At 43.6% G+C, this 18291-nt stretch overlaps 1 protein-coding gene across 7 annotated transcripts in view; it reads right to left on the minus strand.

Annotated features, from left to right (window-relative positions):
- PIP5K1A (phosphatidylinositol-4-phosphate 5-kinase type 1 alpha) overlaps positions 1 to 18291 on the minus strand; it is a 49226-nt gene that overhangs the window by 1837 nt on the left and 29098 nt on the right. For 4 of the 7 annotated variants that reach the window (XR_002343028.1, XR_002343026.1, XR_002343027.1 and 1 more), the window contains 11 exons: positions 17505 to 17585; positions 14979 to 15109; positions 14419 to 14536; positions 13975 to 14127; positions 12573 to 12872; positions 8262 to 8467; positions 7199 to 7282; positions 6016 to 6064; positions 5732 to 5816; positions 4537 to 4683; positions 95 to 4342 (listed from right to left, as the gene is read on the minus strand). Coding sequence is in view for 3 of the 7 variants with exons in the window: in XM_013997166.2 (XP_013852620.1) it covers positions 95 to 152; positions 4213 to 4342; positions 4537 to 4683; positions 5732 to 5816; positions 6016 to 6064; positions 7199 to 7282; positions 8262 to 8467; positions 12573 to 12872; positions 13975 to 14127; positions 14419 to 14536; positions 14979 to 15109; positions 17505 to 17585 (1542 nt within the window). In the remaining 4 variants the exon portion in view is untranslated. 7 annotated transcript variants of the gene reach the window in all.

Below are 18291 nucleotides of genomic sequence, written 5' to 3' on the forward strand. Positions count from 1 at the left end.
CCTGGCTCAACCAATTAATTACTTGCTCTACAGCATCAGTGATGCTCTTTACACCCTTCAAAGCATCTACCTACCCCGCATCCCAGACACTCACGTGGATAAACTCTGACTCTGTAAAATCTGTAACTTCAGGCTTTTCCAAGATGGTTGAGCTAAAAGGAGGGGGAAAAAAATGGAGGCAGAGAGAAGAAATAGATAAGAAAAAGGACTTTTAAGTCAAATTTCATATAGTTTCTCCATATTTCATTCAGAATCAATTTAGGATGCAGAAAGAAGAGGCTAAGGGAGTTCCCATTGTGGCTCAGCAATAACGAACCCAACTAGTATCCATAAGGACTCAGGTTCAATTCCTGGCCTTGATCAGTGTATTAAGTATCTGGTGCTGCCATGAGCTGTGGTGTAGGTTGCAGACACGGCTCGGATCCTAAGTTGCTGTTGGTGTAGGCCAGCAGCTGTAGCTCTAATTCTACCCCTAGCGTGGCTACAGGTGCAGCCCTAAAAAGACAAAAAAAAAAAAGAAAGAAGAAAAGAGAGTCTAAGAAGCTATTAGATTTGGAAGCATATTGTTTTAATTACCTACTTAATTTCTTTGTTTTTTGTCTTTTTGCCTTTTCTAGGGCCGGTTCCTGCGGCATATGGAGGTTCCCAGGCTAGGGGTCCAATCAGAGCTGTAGATGCCAGCCTAAGCCACAGCCTACGCCACAGCAACTTGAGATCCGAGCCTCATCTGTGACCTACACCACAGCTCACGGCAATGCGGGATCCTTAACCCACCACGAGCAAAGCCAGGGATCGAACCCGCTACCTCATGGTTCCTAGTCAGATTCATTAACCACTAAGCCACGACAGGAATTCCTACTTACTTTCTTGATTTCTATTTCCCAACAATATATACAATATACTTCCTAACACCCTCCTCTAGTGTCTTCAATCCCCAGGTGTGGTAGGTACCTGATAATCACTGTCATCTGATAGTTATGCCATTGTGTAATTTTCCCCTGAGAGTGGGCTGAATTTAATGATTTTCTTCTAGTGAACAGAAAGCACCACAGGTGACAGAAAGTCAATTCTGAGATTATGCTACAAAAAGACTATACTGTCCTCTTGGGAACGTGCTCTCTCATTGTTTACTATGAGAAAGCTAGCTGCCATGCTGAGCTGCCTTTTAGAGATGACCATGTGACAGGGAACTGAGGGAGTCTCAATGACCAAGAGCCAATAAGGAACTGAGCCCTTAGTCCAACAGCCTGCAAGAAACTGAATCTTAACAGCAATCACATTAGTAAGCTTGGAAGCTGATCCACCCTTGGGCAGCCTTCAGATGAGACCAGTGCTGGCTAATAGCTTGACTGTAACTTCCTCAGAGACTCTGATCAAAAGGTACCCAGCTAAGCCACACCCAGATTGGTTTTTTTTTTGGTCTTTTTAGGCTACACCTGTGGCATATGGAGGTTCCCAGGCTTGGGGTCTAATTGAAGCTGCAGCTGCCAGGCTACACCACACCCACAGCCACGCCAGATCCAAGCTGGGTCTGTGACCTACACCACAGCTCACGGCAACGCCAGACTTAACCCACTGAGTGAAGGCAGGGATTGAACCTGCGTCCTCATGGATACTAGTCAGATTCATTTCCACTGAGCCATGACGGAAACACCTTTTCTTTTAATTAATCAATTTCTTTTCACACCCAGATTTCAAGTCACATAAAATCTGAGGTAGGAGTTGTCTTGTGCTGCAGAAGGATCTGGCGCTATCACTGCAGTGGCTCTGGTCACTGCTGTGGCACAGGTTTGATTCCAGGCCTGGGAACTTTCACATGCCATGGGTGTAGCCAACCACCCCCCCACCAAAACCCAAAAAACAACTGAGATAGTGTTTGTGGTTTTTAGCTGCTCAATTTTGGTAATTTGTCACAAAACCATAGATAATACAGATTTCTATACCTGGAAATGAAGTCCTGCTGTAATATAAATCTAAAATTTGGAACTGAGCTTTAAGGAGAGTTAAGTTTAAAAGTGCCCTCAATATATTGTAGAATTCTGGACTTTAAGGGGGTTGCCAGTGAAGGCTTCAAGGACAGTGTGAAAACTCTTAGTGGAAACTGAAGAAGGGATCTTTGTAATGTAATGAAACAAAGTTTGGCAACAATGTCACCTACAGTTACATAGGAAGTAGAATATGTGCCTAATGACCCGGGTGATCTAGCTGGGGACATTTCTAAACCAGGTGCTGGAGATGCCACCTGGTAAAATATGAGAGAAGAAAACTAAATTAAGGGAAGGACTTCACAACATTATAAATCAATTACACTTCAGTAATACTTTTAAAAATGGGAATAAAAAATTAAACGAAGGGCCATAAAACAAAAAGAAACCATGGTTTTGAAAATGCTGAGCCTCTCCAGAGAGCAAATAGTGTTAAAATTAAGAAAAGGATAAAATCTAAGGCACTGCCAGGAAAATGTGGTCTACAGATGAAGTCAAGGGTATGACTGTAAAACATTTTTTAAGAATTCAAATCACTATTCAGTCATACAAAAGGCTATTCAAAAGATTAAGGGCAAGTCTCTCAGATTCTCTCAATTTAACAAAAGGATCTCTAAGAAACATAGAGCTTATCAAAAAGGTATTTGTGGGTGTGGCTTTTGTCTAATAGAGTGAATTCCAATGTGATTCATAGGAGGCCCACAAAATGTTTGAGGGTATTAAAGCAGCAGTAACATTTTCGGCTTGGACTGAAAGGGACAGAAACAACACACCATGAAGAGAAAGAGACCACCGGATCCCCAAAATTCTGGCAAGAAGCAGGCTAAGAATATTACTCAGCTGCAAATACATTCTACTTTTCATGAAAAAGGAAGACTCAGAAGGCAAAACTAAGAGTCCAAAAGGTAGAGCCAAGAGTCATGAATTATTCTTACCCTTTGAGAACTGATAAAAGAAATTCCAACATTTTAGACAACTATATAGATTAATGACTCTGCCTCCCAATCTCCTTTTTTGTACAGGAATGTGTAAAGAGGTTATCTATGGCTGGTCTGTATGCTGGGTGTGTGGGAAAATATCCTAGTCTCTTTATTTCACAGGTCCACAGTAATCCCTGCTTCCTGATACACTCCTGGGTAATCCTTTTCCCTTAGGTGTGGACTAGATTTAGTGACTAGAATGCATTATAGGTGACAGAATGTCAATTCTAAGATTTGGTTATGAAAAGATTATGGCTTCTGCCTGCAAGCACTCTCCCTTGCTCACTCTAAGGGAAGACAGCTGCCATGTTCTGAGTTGTCCCATGGAGAGGCCCATGTGGCAAAGAACTGAGGGCGGCCCCCAGATAAAAGCCAGCAAGGAAATAAAGCCCTCAGTCCAGCAAGCCACCAGGAACTGATTTCTGTCAATAATCACATAAATGAGTGAAGCCTCTCAGTTGAGCCTTCAGATGTGAGACCTCCTGGCAAATAGCTTAACTACCACTTCATGAAAGACCTTGAGCCAGAGGACCCAGTTAGGCTGTACCCAGACTTCTAACTCACAGAACTATGATATGTGTTATTTAAGTTGCTAAGTTTGGGGCTAATTTATTATGATGATTATCACACTGAAAACAAAAATAGATTCATAATATTTACACTGCATCCTTTTGAAAGGTTGCCTGTTCATTGTCTTCACTGGCTAACAATCTTTCCAGTCTTAAATTCTAATCTAAGAATTCTCGCTTAGGGAGTTCCCGTTGTGGTGCAGTGGAAACGAATCTGAGGACAATCCCTGGCCTCGCTCAGTGGGTTAAGGATCCAGTATTGCTATGAGCTGTGGTGTAGGTCAGAGACGTAGTTTGGATCTGGCATTGCTGTGGTTGTGGCTCTGATTCAACCCCTAGCCTGGTAACTTCCATATGCCACGGGTGCGGCCCTAAAAAGAAAAACAATAAAAAGAATTCTTTTAACTCACTAGGAGATGAAGGATAAGTTGGAGTATTTTGACTAAATATCAGAAAAGTCTCTATGTAAAGGCTTCCCACCACCCCCTAAAAATGCAGAGATGTTGATACACTTTTCCAAATCACTGAAGATGAGCTCTTAGGAAGGTGAACATACAGAAATCAAGTGAAGAGCAAAAGACAAACAATGATCTCTGGAAACAACAGATTATGGAGGTTCTCAAGGACCTGAAGAGAGAGATGAGAAGATTACATGGAGAAAGGGGCCAAAGAACCAACCTTGTAGTTAGCATTTGCAAAGTCTCTCCAATTACAGGTGAGAAATAAGGGTCAGGAATAGTTGAGACCTCACTGATTTTCTCCAAAGGTGGAGTCTGAGGTAAAACATCAGGACGACCTAAGTGGACGCCTGGAAAAAAGAAAGGGGAAGAAAAATCAATAAATAAAAAAGAAGAGAAAATGGGGTGTGGGAAATATAGGAAAATATGTAGCAACTTGGCTGTTCCTGAACAGGAACGGGGAGCAGAAGTCCTAGGCAAATAAGGGCTCAGAAGGAAGGGAGGGAGTGCCCCATCACACGGGGACCCCAACCCTGGTGCTGACCTGGCTCCACTTCCGCCTTTGTTGTCACTTGTGCCTTGGGTTCCCCAGAGATCGACGGCTGGTAAGTTATGCAGGAGTTGCCGCTGGGGCCTGCTCGCCGAGAGAAAGATGAGCCAGACCGAAACTTTTTGGAAGGAGAAGGCTTCACTTCAAAAGGGAAAGAGAGAGCCTACTTAGCACCCACCTCAGGAACCATCACCAAGACACAGACACAACTTGCTAGCATCCCCAACACAAACCCAAAGTTGTTCTTCTGCAAAGCAGGAAAAAGGGTTAATGTCAACAAAGAGGGACTCTATGAACCACTCTTCGGAGAAGGAGACATCTCAGTTTGCTTCACTTTGAAAAAGAAGCAGAAAACCTAGAGTAAAGGAGACATATACACATCTCTCCCCTCCTACATGCAAACTTGATAGCTTTGCTTCTACCTGGTGATATGTCCCCTACTACATTAATTCCTTTGTTCAATATCCTTCAGTTAAACCAGACAAAGATGATCCCTTTGCTCTATATCCTCAGCATTTATACACATGGCACTATGATGATACTTTACACTTGTTTATATTATCACTTTGAAAAGACTTTGAAAGGATTTTTCCACATTTTTTAAGACTGGCATGCCAAAATCCTCTCTGCCTCACGAGGGACAACTACTGCCTATAATGAGGAAATGGGAAGGAATTGGGAACTTCCCAGTGACGGCAGCATGCAAGGTTTGGAAAGAAGAACACTGGCACTTCCCAACCAAAAAAGTTGAAGGAAGAGACTAAGAGTACCTGCTAAGCAGAAATGAGCAAATGCTTCTCCAACTTTCTGATCCTAATCTGAGAATTCTTTGGCATTGGGGATGTGGTAATATATCCTTACCTATCTGTCTGTAAAAGTTTGGCTTTGTCCATCTCAGCCTGTGGCATGGGTCCTAGACATACCCACAACTACACATTTTTACAATCCCACCGATTTCTCAGAAATGCCCCTCACCTCAATGGAACATGTAGGGATTGCCGGGGAGGAAAGTACCAACTTGGAAACACAGGTGGACAGAGTGACTGATACAAGAATGGGCAGCAGCTCTCATGGGATGAGGGTAGAGCAGAAGCCTCTGGCTTTGGCAGTTCCCTGACAGAGGTGTCCTGCCCCCCCATCTCCTGAAGAAAGGGAGCCACTGGAGGGTCATCTGGCAGAAGTCACTTACAGGGGATCTTCTTGAACACTGTATTGCACATGAAGCGCTGGAACCGTTCAGCATAGAAGCCTGGGCGATGCACCGATACGGTGTCCTGCAGAGTAAAGATATGACTGCCGAGTTAGAAAGTAGGAGGCCCAGCAAGAAGACCTCTAGTCCAAGGGCCATGTTTCCCTAGGCTGAGACCTAGCAGAAGGTTAGAACCCCCAAATGAAATAAGAGAAAACTGAGGGGGGGCAAATCAGAAGTGAAAGAGGCAGAAAGAGGGGAGCCTCTGGCAGACTGCTACTCACCCCATCATGTACCAGAGCTTTCCAAGAGTGCTCCAATTTCTTAACAAACCTGCCAAGAAAAATGTGTGTCACACATGTTTGTTTTTTTTTTTTTTTTTTTTTGGTCTTTTTGCCTTTTCTAGGGCCGCTCCTGCGGCATATGGAGGTAACCAGGCTAGGGGTCCAATCTGAGCTGTAGCCGCCAGCCTACACCAGGGCCACAGCAATGCGGGATCCGAGCTGAGTCTGCGACCTACACCACAGCTCATGGCAATGCTGGATCCTTAACCCACTGAGCAAGGCCAGGGATCGAACCCACAACCTCATGGTTCCTAGTCAGATTCGTTAACCACTGCACCATGACGAGAACGCCTCGCATAGGTTTTAAATGAATGACCTTACAGTTTTCTATTTTAGGGAGTTAAAAAGAGCAATCATAGTAGAAAAACTTAAAAAGACAGAAGCTGGAAAGCACCCCCCCATTATACTGGCTTTCCAAAGATTAGATATGGTAGTGCTTATTCAGTATGGAGATCAAAGCTGTTTTTAGGTGAGTCAATTACTTATCTCCCCATGGTAAAAGATACCATGTGCCGGCAAGTCAGGGACAAGAATATTTTGTAAAAGGAGAGTTGGAGGGATAGATAGGCAAGCCTGGAAGAGGGAAGTAAAAATTGGATGATAATATGCTGAATCAGTAAGTCAAATATTATCTAGTCCTCATTAATGCCTGAAACCTAATAGGAGCAAAACTGGCGTCCAACATTTCCAGCTCCTCTTTCACTACCACTCCACTGCCTCTTAGTTCCACAGGCTAATACTTTGAACAGAACACAGTGATCCTCTTGTTTTTCTTCCACAGAAAAGAATAATGTGTTTCCAGCTGTATCCCAATGTGGGGTATGACTCATCTCATAGGTTTTCCACAAAGAGCCAGACAGATGGTGTATTCGACTCTGGTGCTTCCGAGGACTGACTCAGCTTTCCACAGAGGTATATGCTATGTTTGGGGAGGTGGTGGGGTAAGGAAGCCAAGAGACAGGCAAAATCAAGAAAATAAACCACAATTTGAAACCCAGTGAGGCAAGCAGCCAGACTGCAACTCATTGTTCTTGCTTCAGGAAGAATATGGTGACAAACCCATCTAAAAGAGCGAGTGAGTGAATCTACATTCACTGTGCCCCAAGACCCACGTGCTCCTCACCTGTAAGACTGTAGAATGTCTATGATTCCAATATAAAGCAGCAGCCTTTCCCCTTTACTATTCCGAGCTGGTATACCACCCATACTGGAGACAATAAAAAGGAAAGAGTAAGAAAAACTTTGGGCTAGCAGGCAGAGGCTTCTGCTAACCTCAAATCAAACAGGACATGGAACTGAGACCTAAACATAACTGTCCCATCTTCCATGGAAAAGAGAGCCTTCCCCTAACCCCGAGAAACACTTTAGAGTATGTATTATAACCTCTTTCTACCCAAATCTCACTTGCTTGCATCTCCCACCCCAACTTCACCAAAGAGAATCTTAAAAATCACCCCAACTCATCGATTTTAGGAACACTCCCTCAATTAATTCTAAACTTTCTTGGTACTTTCACATATGTTAATTTATGTCCACTAACCCTCTTCTTGAGAGTCATGAGAAAGAATACTTTAAAATGAAACTACCTAAAAGACATTTATGATACTTCAGTAATTACACTTCCTTGATCCATGACGGTAAGAAAGATGCCTTCCACAAAGAAATCTAGGATAAACTGTCTTTCATGAAGTTCTAATATAATTTGCAGGCACGTATCTAAGATTCTTAAAATACATTTTTGTAAAGTCCCTTAATTCTGAACAGCTCTCCTTCTGAAGTACAAATCTCAACTCTAAGACATCTTACTTTTCCTTTATACACACACACACATATTTTTTTTTGGCTTTTTAGGGCCACACCCATGGCCTATGGAGGTTCCCAGGCTAAGTGCCGAATTGAAGCTACAGCTGCCAGCCTACACCACAGCTCACAGCAACACCGGATCCTTAACTCACCGAGCGAGGCCAGGGTTCAAATCCACAACCTCATGGTTACTAGTTGGATTCGTTTCTGCTGTGCCACAATGGGAACTCCCCTTTTATATTCTTAAGAAAGCTCATTCTATAGTTCTTAAAGCATTAACGCTATAGATTTAAGTGCTGAACCAAGGCTACTCCTTCTCCCTCTAGCGAGAAAAAATGCTGAGCCTATGCTCTCTCCTTCTTGGTGCCCTTGAGTCCACTCACTGGTCATCTGTCTCCACAGTACCACCTCGTCGAGCCTCGCCCTGGATAGATTCCATGGCTGTGGAATAGAGAGCCTTTTGGGGGGCTGGTCTACGAGTGTCGGCTGGATACTGTGCTTCATTGCTTAAAGGCTCTCGCTGTGCGTGATCTATGTTATGGATTGATACCAGAAGGCTATAATCCATTATCTTGAAGCTCTGCAGCACCTAAGGGAAGGAAAAAACATGATCTGAGGCTTGGAAAGTTTAAAAATCTTTTTTGAGGAGTTCCTGTAGTGGCTCAGTGGTTAACGAATCCGACTAGGAACCATGAGGTGCGGGTTTGATCCTTGCCCTTGCTCAGTGGGTTAAGGACCTGGCTTTGCCAATGAGCTGTCGTGTAGGTTGCAGACGCGGCTGGGATCCCATGTTGCTGTGGCTCTGGCATAGGCTGGCAGCTACAGCTCAGATTTGACCCCTAGCCTGGGAACCTCCATATGCCACGGGAGCGGCCCAAGAAATGGCAAAAAGACCAAAATAAATAAATAAATAAATAAATATCTTTTTTTGAGGCTCTTACAGCTTTCCTAATCTACTTTTTTTTTTTTTTTTTTTTTTTTTGCTTTTTAGGGCTGCACCTGTGGCATTTGGAGATTCCCAGGTTAGGGGTCCAATCAGAGCTACAGCTGCCATCCTATGCCACAGCCAGGAGAGATTTGAGCCACGTCTGTGACCTGCACCACAGCTCACGGCAACACCAGATCCTTAGCCCAGTGAGAGAGGCCAGGGGTCGAACTGCTACCTCATGGTTCCTAGTTGGATTCTTTTCATTTAGCTGTGCCAAATGGGAACTCCCTTAATCTACTTATTCTTAACAGTGAACCTCACAGCTATCCACAGGATTATCCTTTGCTCCTCCTACTCCTTGGAGAAGAGTGTATTAACCTCCTCTGTCACCCCTCACTGATATCTCTTCAGCTTTCCTTTACTGGAGTATATATAAATTAGGCCACAGCCCAGCCTACAAGATCCTCTTTATTCTTTCCTTGTATCTCTTCATGAAAAGAGAATTATATTGGAGTTTCCTGATGGCTCAGTGATTAAGGATCTGGCACTGTCACTGCTGTGGTTTGGGTTCAATCCCTGGACTGGGAACTTCTGCATAATATAGGCACGGCCAGGAAAAAAAAAAAAAAAAAAAAAAAGAAAGGAGCACTATACTCTCAATGAAATAAGGAATACGTATCTGTGCTCTAAAGAATCCAAAAGGAGGGTCTGGTGAAAGTACACTTTGTGACAAAGCGAAGGAAAGAATAATGCCAGGCACAGAGGCAAGGAACAACAGGCTACATGCAGGGAGGTATAATGTGGTGTTGCTAGAACATAAAATACAAAGGATAGGTGTTTGGTGCATTAGAGAGGATGGTAGGGGAAAGACAATGACAGGCCTGATATGTCATATTAAGGATCGTGGATTGTCTCCTACAGTTCTCAAGCTGGTATACCTCCAACAGTTCCACTAGCTCACTTTGGTAATGCAGCTCAACCAAGGGTGTTTTGGTAGGTGGGTAGAGTAGGGGATAAAGATTACTGGTGTGATTCTCATTCATAGTTTGAAAAACCCTTCTGCTCCACTAAATCTCCAGTCTTCATAACTTAAAGAGCTAAACTAAAATAGGCATTATCCTGGAAGCAGATGCAGAGTAAGCAGAGAAAGGCAAGGATGGACGGAAGACAATATGGATTGAATATAAAATGATCCTACAAAAGCAGTTTTCAAAAACAAACAAAAAAAAGGAGTTCCTTTGTGGCACAGTGGGTTAGTGATCCAGCATTGTCACTGCAGAGGCTCAGATCTTCCACATGCCACAGGTGCAGCCAAAAAAAAAAAGAAAAAACAAAAGCAAACAACTCAAAACCAGATATTGAAAAATCAATAGGGAAAGATTTCACAAAAACCAAAAGATGTTAAGAAAGTGGAAACAATCAACTGTCGAACACAGCAGAAAATTCAAAGAACTAAAAAGTACTCTGTTTAGGATATAGGTGATCACCAGAGAGAGCAGTTCAACTGAAATGGTAAGAGCAAAAGCCAGGGGAGTTCCTGTCATGGCGCAGTGGTTAACGAATCCGACTAGGAACCATGAGGTTGTGGGTTCGATCCCTGGCCTTGCTCAGTGGTTAACGATCTGGCGTTGTCATGAGTTGTGGTATAGTTTGTCAAAGACTCAGCTCGGATCCCACGTTGCTGTGGCTCTGGTATAGGCTGGTGGCTACAAGTCCGATTAGATTCCTAGCCTAGGAACCTCCATATGCCGTGAGTGCGGCCCTGGAAAAGACAAAAAGACCAAAAAAAAAAAAAAAAAAAAAAAAAGAGCAAAAGCCAGGATACAGTGGGTTGAGGCAGGAAAAGAAGAGAAGGGAAAGAAGAAATGGAGGCATCATTAGAGGAAGACACTGAAAAAATTTCTCCTAACCTTTTTTTTTTGTCTTTTGTCTTTATGGGGCCATACCTGTGGCATAAGGAGGTTCCCAGGCTAGGGCTCTAATCGGAGCCACAGCAACACCAGATCCGAGCTGCATCTTCGACCTACACCACAGCTCGCAGCAATGCCGGATCCTTAACACACTAAGCAAGGCCAGGGATTGAACCTGCAACCTCATAGTTTCTAGTCGGATTAGTTTCCACTGCACCACGAGGGGAACTCCTCTCCTAACTTTAAAATTAAAAAGAGATAACTCTGTATGTAGACAGCAAATAGTCAGTAGAGGCTGAAGCCAGAAGACAGAAAGGAAATAAGTGATGAAGCAGGATCCTAAAGGAATAGGAAGAAATGGATCTAGATCACAAAAGGGACTGATCTGGAATAAGCCACCGAGTTGGAAAGAAAATATAGATTAAGGATGGTTAAGTGTAGATCCATTTATAAATTGGTGATGGGGGCAGAACAAAGGGATGGTATAGAATAGAAAGTTGGAGAAGTTTGTTGAAAAAGAAGGCTGGGGGGTTGTGAGTTAGAAAATTATTTGAAGAGGGTGCCAACCATTTGAAATCTGAGAGGAATAGGAAATGGACTGATAGGCAATAATGGGGGTCCAGGTGGCCACTGGATTATTGTAAATCTGTAGAGATGCCAGTATACACAGCGGTGTGATTTTTTTTTTTTTTTTTAAACAGCAGTGCTTGGCATCTGAGATATGAATTTGGATTTGACAGGCAGGACCAATCTGAGGAATGAGTGTGCTGATATGAAAATAAGGAGAATATGGAGTTCCTGTCTTGGCACAGTGGTTAACGAATCCGACTAGGAACCATGAAGTCTCGGGTTCAACCCCTGGCCTTGCTCAGTGGGTTATGGATCCCGTGTTGCCGTGAGCTGTGGTGTAGGTTGCAGATGTGGCTTGGATCCTGCGTTGCATGGCTCTGGCGTAGGCTGGCAGCTACAGCTCCGATTAGACCCCTAGCCTGGGAACCTCCATATGCCGCGGGTGCAGCTAAGAAAAGACAAAAAAAGAAAAAAAAAGAAAAAGAAAAAGAAAATAAGGAGAATATATGATTGTTGCCCCGGACAGGTAGAGAAAATAATGAAGATAGGAAGGGGAGTTAGATAAACATGGAGAAAGTAAAAATGTAAAGGCATAGCAATGATCTAATGTAAAATGATCTTATTTTATTTTGCCTTTTAGGGCCGCACCTGTGACACATGGAAGTTCCTAGGCTAGCGGATGAATGAGAGTTGCAGGTGGTGACCTATGCCACAGCCACAGAAACTCGGGATCCGAGCAGAGTCTGCAACCTACACCATAGCTCAAGGCAGCTTAACCCACTGAGTGAGGCCAGGAATTGAACCCGCATTCTCAGGGATACTAGTCAGATTCATTTCCGCTGAGCCAGATGGGAACTCCAATAAAATTACTATTATTATTTTCGTCTTTTGTCTTTTTAGGGCCACATCTACGGTACATGGAGGTTCCCAGGATAGGGGTGTCTAATCGGAGCTATAGCTGCTGGCCTACACCAGAGCCATAGCAACACCAGATCCTGTCAGCTCACAGCAATGCCAGATCCTTAACCCACTGAGCGGGGCACCAGGGATTGAACCCGCAACCTCATGGTTCCTAGTCAGATTAGTTTCCACTGCACCACGATGGGAACTCCCAATAAAATTATTTTAAATGAAATCCAGGGCATATGGAGCAAAGGAACAGAGTCCCATCTCCCATAGATTAGATGCCTAGAACAACCTATCTGTCCCAGTGACAGGTGACATTATTGGTGTGGTCTCGGTGAGGTTTCTGGTGCCCAAGAAAGAAGAAAATATGACAAACTCACCAAACAGTCACGCTGCAGGGTCTTGCATAGAGCACTGTACATATCAGCATCCAAAAAGAGACCATCAGGGATGTCTTGTAAGAAGTCCAGGTCTTTAAGGGTGGGGAGAGGCTTCTCTCGCTCTTTCTGAGAAGCCCGCCTTTTGTAGGTTGAGCCCTTGAGGTCATATTTGATATGCATCTTGACTGACCGTGGTAAGAGATTGTTCATCACAACAATTCGAATGTTCTTACCACCTGCCTGCACACAGTAGAGTCCATAGAACTTAGGCAGCAAAGTCCGAGGGTTCTGGTTGAGGTTCTGAGGGCAAAAAAGTAAAAAGAAGTAGGAGGGCAAGTTAGTAGATTTTTACTTTTGTCTTTTTAGGGCCGAAACCTCAGAGAGAGGCTGGAGTACAGTGGGGAGAACATTCCTTTCTTTCTTTTTTTTTGGTCAAGTTAGCAGATTTTCAGTGAAACTCAGGGCAAAAGCTGCCACCCACCTTCGCCTGCTACGTGGGAATCAGATACAATCTGCCTGCCTATAAGCCCACACCATATTTATTTAAAGCATCTATCTCAATAATGGGATCACCACCAAGCTGAGCCACAGACCTACAATATAACAAACAGTCAGGATACTAAAATTATGATGAATATATTCCTTCAGAGAGGTTTAAGAGAAGCACTGAAAAAGTCTTAACCCTTAGCCTTCTATATAATATATTTCACAAGTATGGAGGGAGGCAAAGCAGAGTTCTCTAACTTTTCTATCACCTCCAAGAGCTCTCAACAGCATAAAAATGAAGAAGGTACTATCAAGGGAAGTAACCAACTTCATTCCCTAATCTAGGAGCTGAACTAAGAGTGGAAAACAAAGCCATCACTGAATCTTGCCTTTGGGTAGAAGGGCCTAAATTAAGTAATCCCTAAAATAGGACAGATAAACAAAACACCCTTTAGCCACAGAGAGGCAAAAGAGATGGAACCAAAAGCATAAAAATGAACTACAGGAGTGGCGCAGTGGTTAACGAATCCCACTGGGAGCCATGAGGTTGCGGGTTCGGTCCCTGCCCTTGCTCAGTGGGTTATCGATCCGGCGTTGCCGTGAGCTGTGGTGTAGGTTGCAGACGCGGCTCGGATCCCGCGTTGCCGTGGCTCTGGCGTAGGCCGGTGGCTACAGCTCCGATTCAACCCCTAGCCTGGGAACCTCCATATGCCGTGGGAGCGGCCCAAACAATAGCAACAATAACACCACCACCACCACCACCACCAAAAAGACAAAAGACAAAAAAAAAAAAAAATGAACTACAGTCTTAAGACAGAGGTGCTAACACTGTTTTGCCCTGCTGATGATGGCCTCCCCAGCCTTGTTCAGAAGTGGAATGGGCAGCACTGGCAGCCAGTGCTCTTCTCCGCCTTACCATGTAGTATCCTGGAAGCAGCTTCTGCAGAAACTCCGCCTCTTTGTGCTGGACAGTTTTAATGATGAATTCGTCATCACTGGACACGTAGAAGAGGGAACCACTAGCCCCAGAATTGCAGAGTTCAATCAGCGGCTCACTGCAGAGGGAGTACTGGGGCCCAGAGAGAAGACAGCAAGAGGTTCAAAGATACCAGAGCATGCCCAACCAGAAATCAACTACAGATGAAATTCTATTCCAAAGAAACACTAGAGGGAGCTCCTTGGTGTCTCAGTGGGTTAAAGATCATGTTGCCGCTGCTGTGGCCCAGGAACTTCCACATGCTGCAGGTGTGGCAACAAACAAACAACAACGACATTAGAGCAGGAGTGTGGAGAGAGGGTCTGCCTTTGGAACTATCCCTCTGATCCTGGAGTCCCAGGGTCCTGAGATCCAGAAGCTTACCAAGTAATCATCAGGCCGGATACCAAATAACTCCCGAAAGTAGCGGAAGGCAACCGGTGCATAAGTCTTGAACCGAAAGTCATTGTAGTGATGAGCAGGGGTCAGGTTGCTCCCTTCACTGTGGGGTTTAAATAGAAGAAGGCATAACTTTCCAGTCCCTGCCATCTAGGGAACCCGCACCCTGGGAAGACAGTCACCGAGAGGCAGGTCCATATATCCCTCCTGAAATAACCCAAAGGAATGGATGAGTCAGTTACATAATGGGACAAAGGAACAAAGGGACAAAGGGGAATTAAGACATGGGCACAGGGAATCAGATTACCTCCTACCCAATGCACTGAATTGTTTTTTAGGCTCAGTCCATAGGCCAGAAGGCTCATGGAAGCATCCAAAGGACAGCATCTGCTCTCCAAATTCTCCAGTCCTACATCACCCTGATTAAAATCAGGTTAAGGATTTGGATGCATGCCTAAATTAGACATGAATCCCTAAAATGCCCTGATGTTGGTATGAAAAAAAAACATTTTCCAGGACATTCCCTTGAACATTAAGCTCTGTACCTCGGGAAGAAGATACTCTCCACCACATAGAAGTCTTGCATGAGGACATCACGTTCTGGTTTGGTACTCAGGCTCCCCACAGTGTGAGTAATGCCTAACTGGATGGCACCTTTTAAGGCTGATGAGGTTGTCTGAAAAACAAAAGAAAAAAGAGGAAAGTTTCTAGTATTAAATCTGATCATTGCAATAAAAACTCAGGAGAGAAGGATCAGAAGGGGCATTGAAAAGAAATGACTTTCTGACAGTTCAGGCTAAACTGGGGCAGTCCAGTTCTACATGGCAGTTAAGCCTGCAAAGATTGGAAGGACATGGAAACACAGAGTAGCAAAGCTGGGACTGTCTGAGCCAGCCTTGGCTAGACAAAGTATTCCCTCCTACCCATATCTACACTTGAAAGATACACTGTATTGAGCTAATAATGTCAGGTTTCACTGCAAAGGTTCCTGCCCCCAGAGTACAGAGGGCCCTCCAAACATATTATTCATCTGATATAGCATGTAACTAAAATAACTGATATTCTGACTATCTGGTTTCTGAAGCTTCAGTCCTCTAAGGCAAGGCCTGACTGGTGTTCCAAGGACAAGAGTGACAATAAAAAAAAAAAATCTGAAGAAGAAAGCCTGAAGGACTCAAATTATTATTATTTTTTTTTAATTTTTTTTTTTTAATTTCCCCACTGTATAGCAAGGGGGTCAGGTTATCCTTACATGTATACATTACAATTACAGTTTTTCCCCCACCCTTTCTTCTGTTGCAATATGAGTATCTAGACATAGTTCTCAATGCTATTCAGCAGGATCTCCTTGTAAATCTATTCTGTGTCTGATAAGCCCAAGCTCCTGATCCCTCCCACTCCCTCCCCCTCCCTCAAATTATTTTTAAGAGAAGTATTTAATTTAAAATTATCGGGAGTTCCCGTGGTGGCGAAGTGGTTAATGAATCCGACTAGGAACCATGAGGTTGCGGGTTCGGTCCCTGCCCTTGCTCAGTGGGTTAACGATCCGGCGTTGCCGTGAGCTGTGGTGTAAGTTGCAGATGCGGCTCAGATCCCACGTTGCTGTGGCTCTGGCGTAGGCTGGTGGCTACAGCTCCGTTTTGACCCCTAGCCCGGGAACCTCCATATGCCGTGGGAGCGGCCCAAGAAATAGCAAAAAGACCAAAAAAAAAAAAAAAAAAAAAAAAAAAAAAAAAAAAAAAATTATCAATACTATGGTCAAAACACAAATACGAGAGGCCCCTCATAATCCAGGATTCCAATATCACAGGAAAATGTCTTATTATCTAGATCTACGCTATGCAATGTAGTAGCTACCAGCTACACTTTAAAGTTAATTGAAATTTAATTTAATTTAGAAATCACTTCTTCAGTCTTACTACATTCAGGCATGATTATGGCTACCACATTAGATAACACAGATATAGCACATCTCAATCACTTAGAAAGTTCTATTGGACAATTTTGTTCTAAGTGATCTCCCTTAGAGAGCTATTACTTGTATTTCTATCTAGTCCTCATCAGGCATTAAAATCATAACTATTTTTTTAAGTGTCTGTCTCTCCAATTAGACAAGAAACTCATCTTTTTGTCCTTGTGTTCAGCACATAAAAAGAGCTCAATAGGGAGTTCTCCTGTGCCACAGTGCTTGAGGATCTAGCATTGTCACTGTAGCGGCTCAAGTAGCTACTGTGTATGGGTTTGAGCCCTGGCTTGGGAATTCTTAAAATGCTGTGGTTGCAGCAAAAAAAAAAAAAAAAAAAAAAAAAAAAGCTGGAATTCCCATTGTGACCACTGTGGCTCAGCATTAACAAATCTGACTAGTATCCATGAGGTTGTGGGGTTTGATCCATGGCCTCGCTCAGTGGGTTAAGGAGCCAGTGTTGCCATGAGCTATGGTGTAGGTTGTAGACACTGCCCAGATCTTCTGTTGCTGTAGCTGTGGCGTAGGCCGGCAGCTGCAACTCCAATTGGACCTCTAGCCTGGGAGCCTCCATATGCCGTGAGTGCAGCCGTTAAAGACAAAAAGACAAAGCAACAACAAAAAAGAGAAATTTAAACACATATACAGATGTGGGAGTTCCCGCTGTGGCTTAGCAGGTTAAGAAACCTGACTTAGTGTCTGTGAGGATGTGGGTTTGATCCCTGGTCTTGTTTGGTGGGTTGAGGATCCAGAGTTGTCACAAGCTGTGGCACAGGCCTGCAGCTGTAGCTCTGATTTGAACCCTAGCCCTGGAACTTTCATATGCCACAGGTATGGCTATAAAAAGGGAAAAAAAAGAAACACATATACAGATGTGGGAGATAGTTCACCCTTTGTGAAGTAAATTTTAAAGTTCAAATTATGTGATGGCTATTGTGCAAAGGTTTAGGGTACCAAGAAACAGGATAGAACTTGGAGAGTAATATCAAGGAGACAGAACTACCCTTCCTGGAGTAATTCCCAGGCCAGGGATTGAATCCAAACAGCATAGGGATGGCAATGTCAGATCCTAAACCCACTGCACCATGGTGGGAAGTCCTAGACACACCTTTTTATATGTTGTCTCTCCTGAGGAATCAACACCTCGGTGGCCTATTTTCTTCATGGGCATGCCAGAGGCATAAAGCACCTAGAAAAAAAAGTCGAGATTAGTATATGATTCCCATGTAATACACCAAACACTACCATAATGGTACAACAAAATAAAACACTCAACACACCCTTTTTAGGTTAAGAACATTCTGTAAAATCTTCAGAAGAGCCACACCATTCAAACACACAGCTATATTGTTGCTTGCCAAAAAATTAATTCCAAAGGACACACATTTCACCTTCGGTCCTCAGAAAATAAAAATGAGTATCATTAAAGAAAAGTAGAGGAGTTCCCTAGTGACTCAGCTGGTTAAGGATTCAGCATTGTCACTCTGGGTACAGCTGTGATGCGGGTTTGATTCCTGGCCTTGGAACTTTTTGCATACTGTGGGCACAGATGAGAGAAAAAAGAAAAGAAAGAAAGAAAGAAAGGGAGGGAGGAAGGAAGGAAGAAAGAGAAAAGTAGACACAGGGGAAGTAGGAAATAGCGGCTCCAGAAAAAAGAACAGACTCTCACATTTATAAAAGCAATAAAGTAGTAGAACTCCACTGACCTAGCTTCCTTTCAGAAATTACTACCCCTATAACCTTCAACCCAACATGAACACTATTTGCTCAAACTGAAGTCACCAGCAGAAATGAGTGATCTAGCCACTGGCAAATGGAAGTACTGCAAGCCCAGGAATTAAAAAGCTGAGGCGGGAGTTCCTGTTGTGGCTCAGCGGAAACAAATCTGACTAGTA

Source organism: Sus scrofa, chromosome 4, assembly GCF_000003025.6.
Source record: "Sus scrofa isolate TJ Tabasco breed Duroc chromosome 4, Sscrofa11.1, whole genome shotgun sequence".
Lineage (NCBI taxonomy): Eukaryota > Metazoa > Chordata > Mammalia > Artiodactyla > Suidae > Sus > Sus scrofa.